Source organism: Fistularia commersonii, chromosome 27 (genome assembly GCF_037954325.1).
Source record: "Fistularia commersonii isolate RoL2024-O1a breed Wild chromosome 27, RoL_Fcom_v1.0, whole genome shotgun sequence".
In the NCBI taxonomy this organism is placed as follows: Eukaryota; Metazoa; Chordata; class Actinopteri; order Syngnathiformes; family Fistulariidae; genus Fistularia; species Fistularia commersonii.
In genome coordinates, this window is record NC_141310.1 from 12,937,570 (window position 1) to 12,961,864 (window position 24,295).

A 24,295-nucleotide genomic window follows, 5' to 3' on the forward strand; every position below is an offset into this window, starting at 1 on the left:
TCAACTTTATCCCTCTATAGTTGCTGCAATTCTGCACATCCCCTTTATTCATAAAAAAAAAATAGGTACCGTCACACTTCATCTCCATTCTTCAGGCATCTTTTTACTCTCGAAAATCAAGTCAGAAACTCTACCGCTGCCTCTCCTAGACACTTCCACACTTCCACAGGTAGATCATCAGGACCAAATGCCTTCCTCATTTCACTTTTACTAATTTGTGCTACTTTGTGGTCTACAACAGTCACCTCTTCTACCCTTTCCTCTTTCATTTTCCACATTCATCAGCTCTTCAGAGTACTCTTTCCATCTTCCCATCACTCTTCTAGCATCTGTCAATACATTTCCCTCTCTGTCCTTAATCACCTGAATATCACAGGAAGAAATGTTGAGATAAAAAAATCAAGGTGGGAAAAAATATTCTTCAAAATAAAAAGTGTAAATAAAAAAATTAGAAATAAAGCAAAAAAAAAAAAATAATAGTAATAAAGAAAAAGAACATGAAAAATAATTTAAATATCAGAGGAAAAACTCCTGAAATAAAAGTAGGTAGAGGAAAAAAAAAAAGAGAATAATTGTTCTTTAGCTGTTTTTTTGCAGTATTTGAATTTTTTGAGGGGGATAGAGTGGTCATGTGACAGCCTAGGAAGAAAAAAAACTGTAAAAAAATTATAGTAAAATTAAACTGAGCTTCATTTTATAAATACAAATAAAATACAAGATCTGCTTTGCTAAACAAAGATACCCAGCATTGCAAATCCTCGTTACATTGAGAATGACGAAGCCAACATGATCAAGATTTATCAAAAATATAAAAACAAAATGAATTATAAGAATAAAGAATAATACAAAATATATATATATAAAATTGAATTTCTTTCTATAAATAATTTCTATTTACTTTACAATAAATGTGATTTTTTATTTAGTCATTTACTGTACATTTTGTATTGATACGACACCTAGCCGCCTCTTGTGAAATAACCGGATTATTTTAGCGGCGACGCCTTAGCGCACGTGTCAAACTCCATGATGGGCCACATGCGGCCGCGAAAACTTCTAAAAAACAGAATAATAAATAAAAAAACAAAAATACAAAAATAATATAAAATATATAATATATATGTATATATACAGTGTGCAAAAATATAGGGAACACTTGAACAACACACTGTAACTCCAAGTGTTCCCTTTATTTTTTTGAGCAGGATATATATGTATATATATGTATATATAAATAAAGGTTTGATTGTCTAAAAATAAATAAATATGATAAAATAATATCAAATAAATAAGTCAAACGCACGCAAACTATATTTCCCACAATTCACGCCGATCATGTCACTCGCAGTGTATCGATGCATCAATCAATTAAAATTTGCGTGCATTTGTAACATGTAGGATTTGAATGTTATTTAACATTAAGGATTATTTATATTTATTTTACATTACATTTAAACTGTTACAGGCCAACCATAATGCTGACGTGGGGAAAATTAGTAATTTGAACCGCAGAGTACTTGACTACCAAAGTAATCTGTTACTCAGGGTGGATTTCAATGAAAAACACAGGATTATTTTCTCAGATATATTAAATTAAAAAGTAACTATTTGAGATGTAGTGGAGTAGTTGTAGTTTTAAAGAAGCGAGATTATACAAGTACAAGTAGCCCGAGCTCCTGCTTGAAGTGCAGTACTTGAGTAAAAGTACTTTAACAGTTAAACTCCAAGGAAACTCCAACTGAGGTGATATTTTAAACACTGTTCTCACGCCATTTCCCCCCCCCAGGCAGGGAATGGCGCCTCCCTGGCTCCCCCCGCCCCGGGTGAAGAATGGACTCTCCCGCCGGGCCTCTTTCTCGGCCCGGTTGCCCCGGCCTCGGCTCTTCATCCGGCGGCGGCGTGCACCGTTCGTTATTAACCTCCTTCTCCACCGTCCTCCCTGACCTCCTGCACGTGCACGGGAGTGTGCACGCACAGCGGGTGGAGGTGGGAGGGGGTGGGGGCGCAACCGGAGGGCGCCATCACACCGCTCCTGCAATATTCATGGCGCCGGATTCGGCTACCGCGCTGAGGGCCAGGGCTCAAAGGGATGCAGAGGAGAGCAAACCGCCGGTGTGTGTGTGTGTGTGTGTGTGTGTGTGTGTGTGTGTGTGTGTGTGTGTGTGTGTGGTAGGGGGTGTCGGCTCCCAGCCCGGCGAGGTGATTACTGAAGCTCCTAATTTAAGTAATGAGGCCGGAGTGAGAGAAGAAAAAAAAAAAAAAAAAGGGGGTGAGGGACGTGTAGGGAATGTGGATGGGGGGGCGATCGGCGGGCGAGGACAGGGCGCAGCTGCCGCTGGGTGTGTGTGTGTGTGTGTGTGTGTGTGTGTGTGTGTGTGTGCGGGGAAGAAGGGGGGGTTGTTAGCCTACGAGCGCTAACATTGATACACCATTGATGGAACTTAAGGCGTCGCTATCCTCGCTTCATTCGAAAGGTGTGTGTGTGTGTGTGTGTGTGTGTGTGTGTGTGTGTGTGTGTGTGTGCGGGGGTTTTATCTTAATCCTGCAGCAAGGAGGGGGCCATGCACGCACCCTTCCATTAATGAAGCGTGCGTGGAAATGAGAGTCCTGGCAGGTTCATGCTGGGTAGTTTCAGGTTTTTTTTTTTGTTTTGAACTGACACACACACACACACACACACACACACACACACACACACACATGCACACACACACACACACAGGATGACCCTCCACTTGCAGGGATGAAGATGCGTGACAGGGGGGCTCAATTCCTGCAGGCATTTCCAGGTGTGTGTTCCTGGATTGTTATTGTCATTATCACTATTATTCTTATTTTATCATTATTATTGTCATTTTTGAACATTTTTGTCCTCATTATCATTGATTGGGTTAATTTGTATTTAATTCTATTTATTCTTTAATTCTATTTATTCTTTGATTCATCATTTTTTTTCCCCAAAAGGCGTTTAAGGAGCTATGTTGAAGTGGTTCGGACAATAATTGTCATCATTATCAATATTATTGCTCCTCAGGTTTAAACACCTTGTGGAAAAAATATGATATAATTAAATGAATAAAGAGAATAAAATACAAATTCATCCAAAAGAATATAAATGATGACGTTTATGATAATAATGGTAATAATAATGATAAGAATAATAATGATCAGAATCACCAAATCAAATTACTTTAAAGCTTTTAATAGGGAAGTAAATGAATAAATATAATTAATGAATAAATATAATTAAATACAAATTTACTGAAGTAAAAAAAAGAAAAAAAATCACAAAATATTTTTAATGATGGTGAGGATTCATTTTATCAGTATTATTATTTCTATAATGGGATTATTATCCTAACAATCATTACTTTGGTTAATCTGTATTTAATCCTATTTATTCTTTAATCTATCATTTTTTTCCCAAAAGATTTTTAAAAACGTGATTCAGTGGTTCTGACAATAATTATTATTAACATTATTATTACTTTTATTAGAATTATTACCCTCATCATTAATAATATAATCATTAACATTTTTGGGTGAAATTGTATTTAATTCAATAAATTGTAATTATTCATATTATTTTTCTTCCAAAGGGGGTTGAAGGAACATTCTAAAATCATCACACTCATCATCAGTTTTTGTATTTTATTCATTTCGGTTAATTTGAAGTATCATAAATTTATGTCATTTTTCTCCTCAAAAGGTGATTAAAGTCATGTTCTTCAGTGATTTTGACAATAATTATAAACATCATTACTATTAATGCTATTAATATTAAAATTATCACCCTACCATCATTAAAAATATTTCAAGAATTTTTTTTTTTATTTCTGTAAACTTGTATTTAATTATATCTATTAATCTAATTATATCATTTTTCCCCCAAAGGGGTTTAAAGAATCATGTAATTCGTGATTCTGATTATTATTCTTATTATTAATGCTATTACTATCATGTTGTTTTTCATTTATTTCAGTGAATTAGCATTTAATTCTATTTATTTGCATCATTTATTTCCCAAAAGGCGTTTGAAGAGTCATTAGATTCGGTTCAGTTCAAAACGAACGGCCATCTTGAAACGAATCACGACGGCACTTCCGCGCGCAAACACACTTCCTGTTCGGACACAAAACAAACAGGAAGTGACCCCCCCTCCCCTTTACCTTCGATTGACACCCCACTTCCCTTTCGAGCCCCCCCCCCGTCACCATCTCCGTCGCCTGTCGATTATGGAAATGATATTACACCCCTTTCTTTGATCATTGCATCATTTCGCTCCCCGCCGCCGCCGCCGCCGCTCCCCCACGCAATGGGGGACTCGCTGTTTTCGGCGGCGGCTCCGGTCGCAGAGGATCGATGGAGATAGTCGCTTTTTGCAGTTAATCGTCTCGGGCGGCGGCGGCTGGAAGACTCGGGGATGTTGTTGGAGATTGGAAGCGACTGCTAATGGAGGAGGAGGAGGAGGAGGAAACGTTCGGTTCGTCCCGGCGGACGAAGACGCGGCGCCGCGGCGGCCTACGCTCGTCCCGCCGCCGCCGCCGCCGCCGCCCCCCCTGTGGTAACCACGGGAACACCGATCCCCCCCCCCCGGTTGCTTTTTTTTCCCGGGAAAAGAAGGCCGAGCGGGAGCGAAAGCGACGCTCTAATGAGAAGCCCGTTTGTTTCCACTGCACGTCCCTGGACGGCGGGGTAATCCGATTACCGCCGTGTAATCCAGTTACCCCGCCGATCGCCGCTGAGATGCCCGTCGGTTTTCCGAAGGGGTCCTCGGGACGGCGGAGCTCGACTTCGTTGTAATCAGATTACTCAGGCGGACTCCAATTTCATTTTCAACGGCATATCTTTGGACAGCAGAGCTCAGCTTTATTGTAATCAGATTACTTCAAATGTACTCACACTGCTCGTATGTGATCGCATTACTGTGTTCTCCAGCGGGGAGCACATTTCTTCTTGCTGCGTGTTTCTGGACAGCAGAGCGTAACTCAGAAGTAATTAGAATACTAAAATGTAATCAGATTACTTATTCATGATATTACTCCCTTTCATACGATGTAACCAGATTTCTTTGTAATCACACTACTGCGTACTACTTGGATTACTCCGATGCAATCGGCTTTCTCCACCGCACATTACTTCAGCACTATCAGATTACTTCAGTGCAATCCGATTACTTCAGTGGAATTGCATCACTTTGATGTAATCAGATTAGTTCTTAGATTACTTTGAAGTAACTGCATGGCATCGGGGCGACCGGAATACTCAACTTTTATCACATTACACGTCACGATTACATTACTCCGATGTAATCACATTACATCAACATGATCGCACTGATGTAATCACATTACTTCAAATACACACTCCAATGTAATTACATTACTTTGAAGTAATCAAATCACTCATTTATAATCGCATTACTTCTGTCGTAGATTGCTACCATGTAATCCCATTACTACGGCGTCATCTATTACTCGAATGTAATCAGATTATGTTATTTGGGTGTAATCTACAGTGTAATTGGATTACACCACACTAATCAGATTACTCACGATGTTAATTAGATTACTTTATTGGTGCGACAGGGCAATCAGAGTTCTCCAAAGTAATCACATTACCTCAGTGTACTCATGTATTCTATTCACATTTTCTAGCATGAATATCTTTCCGTATATTTATATGTAAATAATATTAATATAATATATATAATATGAAATAATGTGGTTTCATTTTTTTTTTACTCATTTTTGCTAAATTTTTATCTATCTAACCTTTTATCAAGGCTTTACTTTTAAAAGTGCTTATTTTATCATTTTTTTTCCTCATCTTATCTCATTTAATTTTGTTTTATTTTTGTTATTTCCCATCAGCTCGAGCTGTCAATCACCCCCCCCCCCACACACACACACACACACACTTCAGAATTATATAAAATTATATAATTCAAATTTTATAATTTATATCGTATAAAACTTGTTTGGAGCGTCGCCTTTCCTCCGACGCCAAACTTTCCTCGCCCTCTCCGTCCTCCAGCGACCCTCCGACACGAACGCAGAAAAAGTTTCCGACAAACCCCCCCTTCACACACACACACACACACACACACACACACACACACACACCGATGTCTCGCTCAGCCTGCTGTCGCCATGGGGACCGGGTGGCGGTGGCGGCGGCGGCGGGGGGGGAGCGGCGGCGGCGTGCTTTTCGCTAACCTCTGGGCGAACGCGCGCTCTACGGCGAGGCAGGAAATCAAAGCGGAGGGATGGAAACCGGAGCACGATGCAATATTGATGGCCGCCAGAGTGGCGTGCACACACACACACACACTCACACACACACATTGCGACACCTCTCTGGAGGTGGCGGGTTGAGGGGTTTGATTGACAGGTGCGAGAGGCACGCGCCCGGGCGCTGCATGGGGCCCCAACACGAACGCTCGGCGCCGGGTCTTTCATTTGTGACAGCGGGCGCTGACTGAGGGCCCCGGCGTGGCGCCGACGCCATTTTTTTTTTTTTTTTTTTTTTAAAAGGCGGCATCTGGTGGGTTGCGGGTGGAGAAAAAAAAAAAAAAAAAAAAAAAAATCTCCGGCTCCGTTCCTGCGTTCTCCGAACCATCTGGACGCTTTTTCTGCAAACAGGAAGCCCGAGCAGAACCGCGTTAAAAAACAACAACAAAAATGAACATATGGATACTTCAGGTGTCTCCTGTCAGCGTGGGAATTTTGGATGACGTTGATGGTGGTGGGTTGTCATGGCAACCACCCGAAGGTCAAAGTTCCCACGTTCCAGGGAGCACCTGAACACACCGCGCTCCTTCCTCCAAAAAACTTCATGTGTTTCTTCACTGGTATAATAATAATGTTTTCTTTTTCATTTTTTTTTAATTTGATATAATTTTCTCAGTTTTTTTCTTTTCAATAAAAAAAAAAAAGATCTCTTTTTTTTTTTTTTTTGAATTGGCATTAATACATTTCTAATTTGTTTATGAGATGAGATGAGATGAGAACAACTTTATTTATCCCGAAGGAAACTGTTGTGCCAGAGTTTCAAGCAAAACATAACAGTAATAGATAATAGTAGGACGGAGGGAGAATAAAAAATACAATAAAATATAAATTGTCAAGGTTATGGCTATTAAGTGTTTTAAGGTTTACCCTCTCGCGATCTCATTTTAAGTTTCTTTCTTTCCACTTCTGTGTTGAATTCCGTTTAATTTATTATTCATTTATTCACACTTAAGTTGAGCATTTTCTGATTCAAACTTTTTCCATAACAGAGGATTAATTTTCATGTAATTACTCATGTTTTTGTTTTTTTTTAAAGATGACTTCTCCTTGAATATTTTTTTTTTTTGTGTGTATTTTCATTTAGATGAAATCCATTTGATTCGTAATTTCCGTGTTTTTTTAACGTAAAAAAAATTCCACTTCAAAAAAAAAAAAAAAAAAAAAAAAAAAAACTAAAAAAGCGACGTATTTAAAGTCCCTTGAAGTGACTGATGGCGCCACGGCGTGACGGCATGTAAGAGCGTTGCGGCGGGTTGCGTTCCTCGCCTGGGTCGTCTGGGAGGAGGTGGAGGGTGGAGAGGAGGCGGGGGGTTGGTTCTCCTCTACAACAGCCTCGCCTGTCACATTGATGAAGGACGGATTGGCTCCGGACTGATCTGAGTGCTTCATCATGGTGATGTATGGAGCAGTGTGTGTGTGTGTGTGTGTGTGTGTGTGTGTGTGTGTGTGCCAGGCTGCATGCCCTCCCCCGCTCCTCCAGTATCTTCTACCGGCTGGAGGTGAACCTCAGAACAGGTGTTTTTGTTTTTTATTTATTTTTATTATTGTCGCTTAATTTTGCTCTTTTTTTTTTATTTTAAGAAGAATTAGCTGGCAAGCTAATTACACACACACACACAATATCTATTTATTAATTTAGTGTGACAGCATTATGAGGCAAATTACTGTTTTATTACTGTTTAATAAACTCTTATTAACACCTTATTCCTCAATGAACCTCATTACAATAATAAGATATTTTCATCAATAATCATGTTGTTATGGTTTATTGGTTGATTATCTGACGGCGATGTGAAGCTCCATGGGTCTTAATCTCAGGTTGCCTCTTTCTGTGTGTGTGTGTGTGTGTGTGTGTGTGTGTGTGTGGCATGCAGTGTTCAGGCGACACGAGAGAACGTGGGATTTCTGAGAATCCTGATCCGTCCTCTGATGACCTCTGACCTCTGAACTCAGCCCTGTTTGTTTGGTCATTTATGCATTTAAATGTATTATTTTTATTTATTTCACTCTCTTTTCTAGTTGATTCTTTAAATGTGTCTGGATTATCACGCAATAATCCAGATTACTCCACAGGGTGAGTTTTCCGGAAGGAGTGAAACAGGATCCTGGGCTTATTGTCTGATCCGTAGCAAGACTGCAGATTATTTTCTGACCTTCTCCGGTGAACAATGAGCGGCTTGTTTAGGAAGGATCTCCGCTTACGAAGGGGGCGGGGCTTCTCGCCTTCGCCGCCAAACGGACGAGACACAAAGATGCCGACAAGGTGGTTTGGCGGAGTTCACCCGGTAACTGATGCTCTGGTTGGAGCGGGAAGTAGCTAGTGAGCGTGGCTAATAGTGTGCTGTGGGTGTGGCTAGTTTAGGACAGTGAGCTAGTTGGGGTAAAGGGTGTGGCTGGTTGGGGGCTGTGGGTTTGGCTAGTTGAGGACCGTTGGCATGGCTAGTCAGGGCATGACTAGTTTGGGATCATGGGCTTGGCTAAGTGGGGACAGTTGGTTTGGCTAGTTTGGTACAGTGTTTGGCTAGTTGGGACAATGGACGTTTTTCTTGTTAGCGTGCTGAGTTGAGAACAGGAATCAATGTTGGTCCAAGTCTGGACCAGTCAGAGCCACCTGAGGACAGTGGGTGTGGCTAGTTTGGGACAATGGACGTGGCTAGCTAGGTGCGGATGGCATGGCTTGAGTATGGCTACCCAGGTAAACTAGCTCCGGTCAGAGCTAGTTGGGGCAGTGAGCAGGGCTGGTCTGGGGACTGAAGGTTTGGTTAGTTGGGACAATGGGCGTAGCAAATGGTGGAATGATGGGGTGACTAGTTTGAAACAGCTAGCATAACTTGTTGGGGACCATGGGCTTGGCTAGTTGGGGTCTGTGGGAGTGGCTAGTTGGAGACAGTTGGTTCAGCTAGTTGAGGACTGTTGGCATGGCTAGTTCGGGACTGTGAGCATGACTAGTTTGGAGTCATGGGCTTGGCTAAGTGGGGACAGTTGGTTTGGCGAGTTTGGTACAGTGTTTGGCTAGTTGGGACAGTGGGCGTTTCTTGTTAGCCTGCCGAGTTGAGAACAGGAATCAATGTTGATCCGGAGTCTGCACCAGTCAGAGCTACTTAAGGAGAGTGAGTGTGGCTAGTTTGGGACAACGGGCGTGGCTAGTTAGGTGAAGATGGCATGGCTTGAGTGTGGCTACCTGGATCAGACCTAGATGGGGGAGTGGGCAGGGCTAGTCTGGGGGTTGAAGGTTAGGTTAGTTGGAACAGTGGGCATGGCTAATAGGGGGATGGGGGGCTAGTTGAGGACTCGGGTCTGGCTAGTTGTTAGGGGATCAAGAGATTAGATAGTTCTAGACAGTTGGTATGTCTGGTTAGGGATCTTTGGCTTGGCTAGTTTGGGGCAGTGAGCATGGCTAGTTGGGTTAAGGGTGTGGCTAGTTGAGGACTAGGGTCTGGCCAGTTGTCGGGGGATCAAGAGCATAGATAGTTGGAGACAGTTGGTATGGCTAGTTGGAGATCATGGACTTGGCAAGTCTGGGATAGTGCCCGTGACTAGTTTGAGGATAGTGGAAGTGGCTAGTTGGGGACAGTGGGCCTTACTTGTTGGGGGATTGAGGGCATGGCTTGTAGGAAACAGTCGACATGGGTAATTGGGGATTGAGGGTTTGGCTAGTTTGGTACAATGCGTGGCAAGCTGGGGGCGGCGGCCATTTCTAGTTGGTGCAGAAACCTGTCAATGTGCGTCAACCAATGGAGTTTATGAGCCGATTACATCAGTTAGCCCATGCTAACAATACAGCCATACAGAAAGAGGAGGCGGGGTACAGGAAGTAGCATCTGGACTACAGTACAGCAGGAAAGAGCGGTTGGCTGCGCTAACAACAGGTACAGCTAGCCGTCTGTCGGCCATGTTTGTTCCCCGGTCGGATACGGGTCTGTTCGCGGTTACCACGGTGACCCCGACGGCGGGAAAACAAAAACAAACCCCAGCATTCGGACGACAGAGCGAGAGCGAGCGGCGGTGACGAGCCCACATCCCATAATCGGCTGGTAAACAGAGCGGTGGGAGTGTTGTGTTAGTTGATGCGGCCAATTAATTATATTGCAAGTCATTTAAAAATCTATAAAAGAAGTATAAACCGGTTTAGGCTGTTTGAGAAATTGTAAGTACGGTATTAAAAAATGCAATACGTGTGTTTCAATGGCCCTGAGCGTTGTTATATTGAAGTCTTCTTTAAAAAGGAGCTGTGTCTTAAAAAGGAGTAGAGCGTAAATTATGCATATCACCCCCCCGTCCCCACGCCTCCTCCTCTTCCTCCTCCTCGCCTTCTCCGCTACCCTTTCTTTTTTTCTTTTCCTCCCGTGGAAAGCGTGGCCACCGTCCTTACAACTGTCCATTTATTGATTTAATTTGGAAATTATTCCTTTTTTTTTTTTTTTTTTTGGTGTTGAATTCTGTTTATTTTATTTTATAAAATATGATTTGTTTATTTTTATTTTGAAATACTTCCTATATTTTTTTGGCATTACAATCTATTTAATTTAGAAAAAAATGACGTGACTTTCTGGTATTCCATTCTATGCATTTATTCATTTTATTTTGAAAATACTAATTCATTTTTTAGGCTTTTTTTTTTACTTTCATATTCCAATTTTAAATTTTGAAAATGTTCCTGAAATTTTTTTGTTGCGGAATTCCGCTTTTCAATTTTGTTTGAAAAACGGTATGTATTTACCTGAAATTTTAGTTAATTTCTTTTTATTATCAGAATGAGAACTACTTTATTACCTTTATTTTATTGTATTTATTTTAGTTAATCTGATATTTTAAAAAGTGATGCAACATTTCTTGTATTTTTCTTGGTATTAATTCCTATTATTTATCTCTTATTGAATTTTTTTATGTATTTTTCTGCCATTTTATTACATTCATGTATTTATTTCTTTTATTTTTAAACATGTCCAGGATTTCTCTGGTAATAAATTCAATGAATCTAATTTAATTTAAAAAACACCAATGTTTTTTTTTTTTTTTTGCCATTGTATGTCATTTTATTTTGAATTTTTCCTTTATTTTTCTGGAACTGAAATCAATTACTTGTCTTATTAAAAAATGCATACCATTCTGGTATTTTATTCCACTTATTTTTTATTTTTATTTTATCCATATATTTTCCTGTCCTTTTCTACCTTTATAGTTTTTTTTATTTACCTATTCTATTTATTTGCTTATTTTGAAAAATATTATGTATTTTTCAGATATTTTGTTCAAATCATTCACCTATTCTATATTGAAAATATCCAGGTATTTTCCGAGCATCTTATTCCACTTATTCTATTTTATTTTGAAATGTATCCTTACGTTTTACTGGCCTTATTTGCACTAGGTTTTCCTTTATCTATTCTATTGTGAAACATTTCCTGTATTTCTCTGGTAATGAATTCAATTTATTTCATTTTGTGGAAAAAAAAAAATCCTCTGATCCTTTTTGGCATTGAATTCAATGCATTCACTTCATTTTATTTTGAAATTCTTCACTTATATTTCTGGGATTTCTATTTAGTTCATTGGGGAAAAAAAATCATCTTATTTTCCTTCATTTATCTAAAAAGAAAACAAAAAAATCTGGCATTGTGTTTCATTTGAAAATCTCCCTGTACTTTTGAGCCCTTTTTTTTTTTTTTTAACCTGCAGCTCGCTCCTTCCTGTTATTTTTTATATTTATATTCCAAAAAAAAAAAAAAAAAAAATTCTGAAGCTTTTTTCCAAGCTAATATTGGATGTAATATTGTGCTTTTGGTTTTTTGAGTTGGCCTCTTTTGCAGCAGGATTCTAGATGGTTCTCTAAAACGTTTTGAAATTCGGAGGAAGGATGGAAGGAAGAGAGGAACGAAGGAAGAATCTTCATGTAAACAGGAAGTGTCACACATTTGGATGCTAACGCTAACGAAACGCACGCCGGGCGTTCTCCGAACAACGGAACCTGGCGACGGCGCGGGGAACCGCCGGAGAACCCGGCGAAGCCCATCTTCAGACGGAATGGAAAACTAGCCGGGTCTTTTCCTCCGCAGCTGTCACGTCTCCCGGGAGACATTGCGCCCGTCTCGCCGCCGCCGCCGCCGCCGCCGCCGCTCATTGGCACGGCGACGCAAAGAGCCTGCAAATCAAAGCTTGAGAGAACCCAGGAGAAGAGTGGAAGAGGAAAGTTCTGCGTGGGATTGCGAGTCGAGCATCCCTCCGCCGACAGGGAGGTGAAACCAGCCACGTCTCCATGGAAACCGCATCCTCCGGCTCTTATCCAGGTCACTTCCATCCGCCGGTCGACAAAAGCAAGCCAAAACATTCGCTTGTTAACTAGGTAAAACCCGCTGCTCACTCAACTAGCTGACCAAAAAACACCGCTAATGCTAATAAAAGGGAAGAGGCTTCCTATTGGCTCTGCTGATCTACATGCCAACCCGCGGGCCAATCAGGTTTCAGGGTTTTGCCATCGTGTAAGCTACCGGTCGACCTGAGGAGCTGCAATTAGTTAAGTCATCTTGAGGATGACATTCTTACTAGTTAACGAGCTGGCACATGAGTTTTTACTTTTCAAGCTAGTGACTAGGATGGTCAACACCATAACTAGTTAACTATTAGCACGTCCTTCAAACATGCTTCCACAATTATGTCACACGGATCAAACCTTGTCAGCGAGACCTGCGGATATTTAGCTTGTACTAGTTAGTCAGTTAACCTCACTGGTTTACCATTAACGCCTGAGCAGAACAAACCGGCTGACCTGGAGGACACCTTGACACCTTTTTCAATTGATATTAATTAATGTTGGATTTTTGGAGGTTTAACTGTCTTTAACTAGTTAACTAACAGACCAGCAACTTAATGGAAGGACTGATGGATCATTTTCCCCCTGCTAGTCAAGTAGTAACCATTTAGTGCCTTGTTTGTCAAAAGAATTGCTCGCTAGTTAACACGTGGAGGAAAATAACCTGAAAATGGAGAAAGTGGAGAGAAAAAAAAAAGGTTTGGGGGGAAAAAAATCGAAAAACCAAAATGCATTTTCAGAAACGGGTAACTCCTGACCGGGAACTGAAGCAAGGCTGCAAGTCACGCTACATAAATAGTTGGGGAATAAACTAGCGTGGCAGGTCTTAACCAGCACACACACACACACACACACACACACACGGAAAACTTTGAGTTGCTTTTCACTTTAAAACCCTGAAGTACAAAAGCTCAGAATTATTATTATTATTATTGTTATTATTAGGGTAAAGCACCCCTCCTCTATGGTTCCAGTTGGTCTCTTCCGTTCCCCCTGAGGTCAGAGGTCAAAGGTCACAGCCATTCACCTCTCCATTTCAATTATCCAACAATGTTTAGCAGTAAAAAAAAGTAAATCGTGGTAATTATTTTTGGGGGGTTTACTTTTAAAGCCAACCGTCTTGATTTAATTTACAAAGCAATAAAACGTTAACAATAAATCAATAACAATAAAACGGTTTATGTTTTTATATTTAGCGACAATCTCAGATATCCGGTCCCCCGCTGACCACGCCTTCCTCCCCGCCGCCATCTTGATCCCATTCTGCTTTATTTCCCGCAAAATCGGGGCGTGACGGGGCGTGATGGTCCGCTACACATCTGGCTGCGACGCATCACGCAAACCAGGACCAGGGCCGGCACACACACACACACACACACACACACACACACACACACACACACACACACACACACACCAAACGGGGAGGAAGAGCAGGCCGCGCCTTTGCAGCTTCGACAGCTGCCAACAACGCAACGCAATGTTTAACAACGCAACGCGAGGGTGACGCGAGAAAGTTCACAACACACAACACGCGAAAACACAACATGCAACACAACGAGACACGCAACGCAGGATGAGACAGGAAAACTTGAGACAACATAACAGAACACGACACCATGCAATACAACATGATACACAACACAACTCGATGCAACGCACCGCGGTACGACACGCAACACCATGCAACACAACTTGATGTAAAATATGAACAATACACAACAAAATGTGATACAACGCCGTATAACATAACGCAACTTGATACACAACATGCTCAACGCAACATTACATGGTTTAACAAGATACGCAACACAATGCAGTACGACACAGTGCAATGTGACACGACACACAACACAACGTGAGACAACATGACAGAACAAGACATCATGCAACACAACTTGATGTACGATACGAGCATAACACAACAATACACGACAACGGCGTGCGCTTGATACACAACACGCTCAACGCGAAACGGCGTGATGCACAAAACAATGCAGTATGACAGAATGTGACACGCAATGTGACATGATACACAACACCACGTAACACAACACAAACCGGCATGATGTATCACAACTTGATACACGACAACATGACGTTGCCAAAGACGCACAACACAACACAATGCACGACACCACAAAGTGCGATAAAAACACAAGGAACCAAAACAAAGCGGAAAACAAACGCAACGCAACGTGATACAACACAACGACTTAGCGAGGTGCACAACGCAACACAACAGGAAAGAGGATGCCCCACGACATAAACACACACACACACACACATCCTGGTGGACGATACCAACAACCGATCCTTACATTGCCATGGCGACGCCGTCACAAACAACCCTCGATTGTCCGCGTCCCGGTCAGCCATCTTGTTTTTGACCCCACGAGATTCCACGCCACCGCGTGCATGTGTGTGTGTGTGTGTGTGTGTGTGTGTGTGTGTGAGACCAACGCCGCATCCGGTTGCCGTGACGACGGCGCGCCCTACCTGGACGGAGTTGAGCCGGCAGTATCCGTTGAGCGGGAAGCGGATGACGTGCGTGGGATCCTGATTCCAGCCGGCGTTGACCGAGTTGCACATGACGTCGCCGGTCTCCGGGAAGATCTCCTCGATCAGGACCTTCTCGCCGCTCAGGGCGATCCTCTCGCCGAGGTCGGGCGTGACGCGCACCACCAGGCAGTCGCACGGCTGCGCCATCCGCCGCTGCTCGCGCTCCTGCTTCCAGCGCTCCAGCTCCTTGATCATGGGCGTCAGCTGGTAGTAGCGGGCCTCCTCGTACAGCAGGTGGAAGTCCTGCGGAGAAGGAGGAGGACCGTCGTATTCATTCGTTGTCTACGCCGCTTACGTCGGGTTTGTGATTGGATGAAAAGGCGGCCGTCGCACACAACCATGCACGAGTTATTTGGAGGCAACATTCACTCATTAACTGTAGAGAAAACCTTTCACTCTCTCATTCACCTGTAATACAGAGACAGCAAGTATTTACATGTCATATATTCATTCATTCATTTACAACTCAGATAGACAGTCATTAATTCTACTAAGAAATACAAACATTCACTCTCTCATAAACACAGAAAATAGAGACAAAAACATTCACTCATTCATGTCATATAGAGACAACAACCATTTACACATCATAAGACATACTCATCAACCATTCGCCAGTCATACAGAGAAGGTCATTTACATGTCATACAGATAAATATTCATTCACAAGTCATTTGGAGACACAAACATGCACTCATTCACGGCAATGAGAGAAAACCATTCACCCTCTCATTCACCAGTAATACAGAGAAAGCAAGTATTTACATGTCATATATTCATTCACAAGTCAGATAGACAGTCATTAATTCACATGTACTTCTAAGAAATACAAACATTCACTCTCTCATAAACACAGAAAATAGACACAAACATTCACTCATTCGTGTCATAGCATTTATACATCATAATACATACTCATCCACTCATTATTCAACCATTCGTCATACAGAGAAGGTCATTTGTATGTCATACAGATAAATATTCACTCAAGTCATTTGGAGACACAAACATTCACTCATTCACTGCAATGAAAGAAAGCCATTCACCCTCTCATTCACCAGTAATACAGAGACAGCAAGTATTTACATGTCATATATTCATCCGCTCATTTACAAGTCAGATAGACAGTCATTAATTCACATGTACAACTAAGAAATACAAACATTCACTCTCTCATAAACACATAAAATAGAGACCGAAACATTCACTCATTCACAGCAATGAGAGAAAACCATTCACCTTCTTATTCACAGAGACATTCAAACATTCGCTCGCTCATAAACACATCATAGAGACACAAACATTCACACGTCACAGAAACATTCAGTCATTCACCCTCTCATTCACATCACATTGAAACACGTAAACATTCACCCATTCATGTCATGTAGAGAAAATCATTCACCAGTTGCAGGAAGGCATGCAACCATTTATATGTCATATAGACATTTATTTATTCACTCATTCACAAGTCATCCAGCTATATACATTCATTTATTTACATTTCATGTAGACATACATCTATTCACCCTGAGGAACCCCATGCAGACACGAGGAGAAGGTTCCAGAAGGAGCAGAAGGCATGGTTTCTATCAGCCCCTTGTTAACGTTCATGCTGTGGGGCGTCTCGTTTGTTTGTTTTCAAGCTAATCAGGGCAGGAATGCTGCTCCCGCTTGACCTTTGACCTCCTCTGTGCAGGTATGCGTGTGTGTGTGTGTGTGTGTGTGTGTGTCAGACAAGACGCTATGCTATACAACCCCGTGGCGAAAAATGTCACCCCGTGTTTAACCCTCGCCCTTGTTAGCTTAGCCGTTACCTCCCCGGCCCGGTTAGCCACGGCTGCATGTTAACTAGCCAATTATGCTATGCTAACGCACCAAGGTGCACTGGAATCCAGTGATTCCTGAGGGGGCGCAGGGCCATTTAGGAGCTATTATTGAACCAGAATATATAGATATATTTATAGGCAGTTAGCTCCTCCCCCTCACATCGAGAAGGTCCTTGGTTCAATTCCCTTTCATGGTCTCTGCATGGGGTTCCTCAGGGTTCCTCAGGGTTCTCCAGGTTCCTCCCACAGTCCAATCACATGATGGAGGTTCACTGGAGACCCTGACCTGTAAATGAGTGAATGTGTCTATATCAGATGTGAATGAATGAGGGAATGGATGCGTGTCTCAATGTGATATGTGAATGAATGAATGGACGATTGTACGTCTCTATATGATGTGAAAATGAATGAGCAGATGTTGTAGGTCTATATGACTTATGAATGAGTGAATGGTTTTATGTCTTAATAAGATGCATGAATGAAAGGGTGAATGAATAAACGAACGGCTGTACGATGCAAGAATGAGAGGGTGGATTCCTAAATGTGACATGTGAATGAATGAGTGAATATTATATCTTTGTGACCTGTGAATAAGAGGGTGAATGGTTGCATGTCTCCATAGGCGGCCCTGTGATTGGTCCACGGTCGCCGCCGCCTCACGGGGTAGATAATGAATGAATGAATGAATATCCTGACATGCACGTTTACGCTGTAAACCGATGCTAGCATCAAAGAGTGGAAGCTAAAACACCAGTGGGCTCCGTTCGGCCGCAAATCTGATTGTGTTTCAGCAGCGGAGGACTGTTCCCCGTCACATCAATATCAAAAGTATATTAAAAAAAATAAAAATAAACTTCTGGATGCATTTTTAGCCCGAGGGCCTTCACACACACACACACACACACACACACACTGCAGTTACTCTGCTTGTTCTGCTGTTATCTGAGGGCGAACGGAAAAAGAAGAGGGAGGGATGGCGAGGGATGAGCGACCGAACGGCGGACGACAGGTTTTTGTGGGCGGGGCTTCCATCATCATCACCGCGGTAACCCGAAAAATCGCAACGACGAGCCCCCTATTTGCAGGCAGGACGCGCTAAATCTGCGTTTTTTGTTTTTTTTTTTCTCGTTGCTGTTGTTGTGATTTTACGTTGCCATGGTTACCAAAAATGTACATTTCTGATCGCCGCTGTAAAAACAAACTCTAAGCTAGTCGTCTTCACGCGGTTTTAGACGCGCGCTATTGTTTTTAGCGCTTATAGCTTTCAAGTCAGCAGCGCGTACGCATTGTTTAAGCGCGGTTAGCGTTAGCACCGGTTAGCACGAGGCGTCCACTGGAGCGGGACGCCCTCCCCCACCCCCGCTGTGTGCCAGGAAGTCTGCGGCAGATTGCCCGGCTCCAGCTCCCGGGCGGATCCCGCCGGGGGGCGTTGGCCCTCCGCGCCTCTCGCCTCCTAATTTCCCACAAGACCAGATGGCGCCATCATTCAGCGCCGCGGCGGAGAACGCGGGGACGCGGCGGCCTCGGCAGCGGAGGCAGATGGGGAGGCGAGGGGAGCGGGATATGAGCGAGTGAACATGAGGACAAGCGTCAGCCGCCGAGGATTTTAATGTATTCTCCTTCGCATGGAGGGACTTTTATGCTAATGAGGCTTTTGTTAAGCTCCTATTAGAAGAAGATTTAATTAGCTTACACCTAAACGCTTGCAAATCTCTCTGCTAAACAATTAGTAATTAATAAATACACGTTCCGATTAGAGTTCCGGCGCCGCCGAGCGTGACGGCTTCGTTCGACGCCGGGTTCAACCCGTTCCTGTTGCTCTCGGATGCTACGAGACGCCGGGTTGTTCGGTTAGCGGCGCGACCAGACCTAGCTTAACTCGGCTCCGCCCCGCCGCCTTCACGGGTTCCTCAAATCATTTCCACTGGAATCGCTCAGGTGAGCCTCAAACTGAACGTTGCGGAAAAGGTAAACATTACTGTTCATGCTAGGTCGGCGGCGTTGACGCGGCACATCTGAGGATGACGGTCTAATACTTAAGATTGCGGGATGAGGAAGAAAAGAAGAGGGAGGGCTTTTTTTTTTTTTTTTTCCTCCTCTTCGTCTTTCCCTCCCGCGGCCTCCTCGCTGCAGCTGACAGACTCGTAGCGAGCCGCCGCCGCCCCGGAGGGCGCCGCTCCGTATCAAAGTGTAGCTCCTCGTCCTCCGCAGGTCTGCGGATGGATGTGTTTTTGCAACGGGGCGCCGTCTGCCAGGCGCTCCGGTCGTCCTCGGATAAAGAATAAAAAAACAACGGCGCCGTTTCGAGGTTCCCCCCCGAGGGGGAAGGAAAGGGCCCGAACGCCCCGGCCCGAGCCGCCGCCAGACCGAACCATCCCGGGGATCCCGTGTCCAGACAGCCTCCCGTTTGAGCTGCGAAATAATGATCCGACCTGAACGCCCCGCGGCAAGGCAACATCTCAGGGAAGGACAGAGGGAGGAGGAGGGGGAGGAAGAGGAAGAGGAGGAGGGGATGAAGACCAAAGACAAGGGAGGAGGATGACTGTCACAGCGAGACGGATAAAGAACTATTTTTAGTTGTTTTTTTGTGAACAAAACAACACAGGAAGTGGAGGAGCGGCGAGGCGAGGCGCTAACCGTGAGCCAAAATCTGTGACTTTAGCGCTTGTTTAGCAACGGGAAGGACAGATGGGGGAGGAAGAGGAGGAGGAAGAGGGCGGCCAATGCTAATAGAAGAACAATCCACACAGGGAAAAGCTAAAATCAGCTAAATCTGTGACCTTAGCGTTAGCGGTCGCTAGCTGGGGCCTCGCCCGTGACCTCCCGATCAGGTTGCTCTCTTACACAGAGAATATTCATTGCCGGTGTTTTTCTGAAAACCGCCTCCTTTCCCTTTTTTTGTGAACAAAATAAAACAGGAAGTGGGGGCGAGGCGCTAACCGTGAGCCAAAATCTGTGACTTTAGCACTTGTTTAGCAACGGGAAGGACAGAAGGGGGAGGAAGAGGAGGAGAAAGAGGGCGCCCACTGCTAATAGAAGAACAAGCCGCACTGGGAGAAGCTAACGCCAGCTTAATCTGTGACCTTAGCGTTAGCGGTCGCTAGCTGGGGCTTCGCCTGCAACCTCCCTATCAGGCTGCTCTCTTTCACGGAGGAGGATATTTAATAACTGGTGTTTTGCTGAAAACCGTCCCCTTTTTTGTGAACAAAACAACACAGGAAGTGGAGGTGAGGGGCTAACACCAGCTAAATCTGTGACTTTAGCGCTTGTTAAGCGACAGGAAGGGCAGAAGTGGGAGGAAGAGGAGGAGGCAGAGGGCAGCCAATGCTAATAGAAGAAAAATCCACACAGGGGGAGGCTATCACCGGCTAAATCTGTGATCTTAGCGTTAGCGGTCGCTAGTGGGGGCTTCTCTCTTTCACGGAGGAGGATATTTAATTGCCAGGGTTTTGCTGAAAACTGTCGCTTATTTTGTGAACAAAACAACACAGAAGTGGAAGCAAGGCGAGGTGGTAACTATGAGCCAATATTAGTGACTTTAGCGCTTGTTAGCGTTGGGAAGGACAGAGGGCGGAGATGAGGAGGACAGAACAATCCACACAGGGAGACGCTAACACCAGCTAAATCCATGACCCTAGCGTTAGCGGTCGCTAACCGGGGTCTCGCTCGCGACCTCCTGATCAGGCCGCTCTCTTACACAGAGTCGGATATTAATAGCCGGTGTTTTGCTGAAAACCGTCTCCTTTCCCCGCATCGGCTCAGACTTTCACATTGATTTAGCAAAACCCATAGCGGCGGCGGCGGCTGCCAGCAGCGGCAGCAGACCCGGCCCTCGGGCGACGGCAGGCCTGATTGTGTTCAGATAAGGACATGCTCAATTCTGCCTTGCACTATTTGCATTTTTTTTTTCGTCCCTTTCTTCCTCCCTCCACCACGCCGCCGCCCTGCCTCAAATTGAAAAGGTTTCGCTTCGCGCGAGTGTGGGGGTCGTAATGAGTCGAAACAATCGTCGCGCTTCCGAAACGCCGGCGCCCGATTAGGCTGTCAAGGCTTCAGAGGAAGAAGAGGAGGAGGAGGAGGAGGGTCGGGACTGAGTCAGGCGCTCGTTTGCCAAAATATGCAGGGCTTTCGTGTCGCGTTGCGCCGTCTGAGGTTTGGACGGCGTTCAGTCTCTCCCCGCGAGGCCCCCGGAGAGCCTCGGCCCCCGCGGCGGGCGCTCGCCATCAGACGGAACGAGGAGGCGGCGGCGGCGGCGGCAGGGAAAGGTCACGCGAGTTAAGGTGGATTAGGAGTGACGAGAAAGGGGATACGCCCGGGAAAAAAAAAAAAAAGGAAAACAAACGCCGAACCTGGAGCTGCAGGCACGCTAACATGCGGTGCGGATTTAGCGGGATGAAGCTAGCCAGCGGTTTTGGCGATACAAAAAAAAATGTCTTCACGGGGGACGAGAAGCTCCTTGGACCACCCCGCCTGAGCGGATCGCTGTGGTCCCACTGGGATGGTGGTGGCGGCGGCGGCGGCTAAATCGCAGCAGCTAAATCCTGACATCCACCAACGAGTTCCCGCTTGGATGACCGAGATCGTCCATAACCAGAAGTTGTATTTCAGGATCTGACGCAAGGATAAATTGTGGTCTCGTTAGCCCAGCGCTCGGTTTGCTGCGGCTAGCAGGCGCCAAAAAGTCTCTCTGCAAGCAGAGAACCAATCAGAGAGCGAGGTATGGAAAAGTAATAGAATTTGAAAGGTTCAGGACAACAAACACGAATGGAAGTTGTAGCATAGTAACCGCTAATAGTGGCGATGCAGCAAAAGCACGTTAGCATGATGAGTGTTTGTATGGTAATACTAGGATATCATTTACCTAGCATCAACCAGCTAATAGCGGCAAAAGCAATTGCACGCTAGCATGGTCAGGTTTTTTGAATTTTAAAGTTTTGGTCTTTTCCAAGCCTAGTTACACAAGCTATTTTAGCTTGCAGCTAGCTGGCTAGCTTGTTTTTTTCTTTGGATGATTAACCAGGTTTTTTGCTTTTAAACTTCCTGAAAAATCTGGAGCTAAACCGACCCGCCAGACCGTAGCGAGCGCCGACGCTAAGGTCCCTTGCATGTTAGCGAACTGTTTGTTTGGCGGTCTTCATGAGAGTTTCTCTTTTTTCCCCGCATTCTGCGGCTTTGTTGGCACTGCGTTTTGATTGGCTGAAGCAAAGGGTGAGGCGTTCAGGCGCCTGCCGGAGAGAAGAGTTGCGTGTCCTGACAGGACCCAAAAAAAAACCCAAAAAAATTAAAAATGGGTTGTTTACATCTGTCAACAACTGTGGTCATTGAAACACACACACACACACACACACAGACTTAAATGCATGGGGAAGGATACTGAAAAAAACCCAATAGTACCTGAAAGCACCAAAACATTGATACTAGTTTATCCCGACACACTGCGATGCACAGGGATACTGAAATTTCCAACGTTTCCTGAATGTTACATCAACATGTTCGATCTAAATGATATTTTTACCAGTTACTTTAAAAAAATAAATAAATAAATAAAAAAAATAAAAATAAATTTGAACGCAATGACATAAGAATGAAAGTAAAAACTATTTTTTACTTGTAATAAACTGCCAAGAATTAAATGAGAAATTATATAATAGAATATTATTTTTAGGTCAAATTAAAGTAGCAATGGGTTTGGGTCGGACCACCCCACAATGTATGGTCCAAATTGCAAATTTGAAAAAAGCCGGTTTCTGATTTTTTTTATTATTAAATAGAGTAAATATTAAATGATAAAATAAATATTACATTATTATTATTGTAATTATTAGCTTTTATTTTGAAAGGTAGCCTTCTCTTCTGTTATACACATAGAACTTCCACAGATGCAGCATCGCTGCCGACAGGTTTTTTTTGTTGTTGCGTTTTTTTTTGTTCTTCTTTTTTTTTTTTTTTTAATTATATCAACTCTGTTTTAAAATTAAAATCGTTCTCCACGCCGGTCAGTCATATCTAATTAATTTTTTTTTTAATTGACATTTCGTTTTGGTTCATTACGTTTATCTAACGCAATTCGCCGCTTTTGAATTTCCTCGCCGCTTTTCAGCGTAAAAGTGATTACATAAAAAAATAAAACAAAAACAAATAGATAATAATTATAAAATTAAACAAATAAATGAATGAAATAAATAAACGGAAAATGAAGAGGACGTGAGCGACGGCGGGATCGCGGCGATCTCGAATGTGTTTTTTTTTTATTTTGGAAGCCGTGATGCGTTCGAGGACCCCGATTAAAATCAGATAAAGAAGAAGAAGAAAGACGGCGGGCAAATGTTTTACATTTACATTAATTCATAAAGCGTCCATGTTTGTGTGCAAGGGGGGTATCAGTAGAGTACTACTGAGATACTACAGATAGCAGGGAAATACTACAAAATGGCAGGGATATACTGTAAAACAGTGAGGAAATTATCCAATAAAGCAGGGAAATACTACATAATGGCAGGGATATACTGCAAAACGGCAGGAAAATACTGTAAAACATCTAGGAAATACTACAATACAACAGGGAAATACTAGAAAACAGCAGGGAAATACTACAATATAGCGGGGAAATACTACAATTCAGCGCAGAAAAGCTATAAAACAGCGGGGAAATACTACCTTACAGTGGGGAAAACTACAAACAGCAGGGAAATACTACCATACAGTGGGGGAAATACTACAATACAGATGGGAAATGTTAAAAACAGCAGGAAAATACTACCATGCAGTGGGGGAAAACTACAAACAGCAAAAAATACTACAAACCTGCAAGGAAATACTACAAAACCGAAAGGAAATACCACAAAACAGTGGGGAAATACTACCATACAGCGGGGAAATACTACAATACAGGAGGGAAATAGTACAATTCAGCAGGGAAATACGACAATACAGCGGGGAAATACTACCATGCAGTGGGGGAAATACTACAATACAGCAGGGAAATACTATAAAACAGTGGGGAAATACTACAATACAGCGGGGAAATGCTATAAAACAGCAGGAAAATACTACCATGCAGAGTGGGAAAACTACAAACAGCAGAAAATACTACAAAACTGCAAGGAAATACTACAAAACTGCAGGGAAAAAACTATAAAACTGCAAGAAAGTATAAAAACAACAGGGAAATACTACAAAACAGAAAGGAAATACTACAATACTGCAGAGAAAAACTCTAAACTGCGGGCTAATACTATATAAGAGCAGGGAAATACTACAATACAGCAGGGAAATACTGCAAAACAGGGCGCCACGATGCG

The 24,295-nt window shown here is 43.3% G+C and overlaps 1 protein-coding gene across 2 annotated transcripts in view; it reads right to left on the bottom strand.

Annotated features, from left to right (window-relative positions):
- Window positions 1-24,295, bottom strand: part of kctd15b (potassium channel tetramerization domain containing 15b) — a 37,711-nt gene that overhangs the window by 3,500 nt on the left and 9,916 nt on the right. For both annotated transcript variants that reach the window (XM_086174943.1, XM_086174942.1), the window contains one exon: window positions 15,103-15,408. In XM_086174943.1, the coding sequence (XP_086031069.1) occupies window positions 15,103-15,408 (306 nt within the window). The remainder of the gene's footprint in view (window positions 1-15,102; window positions 15,409-24,295) is intronic.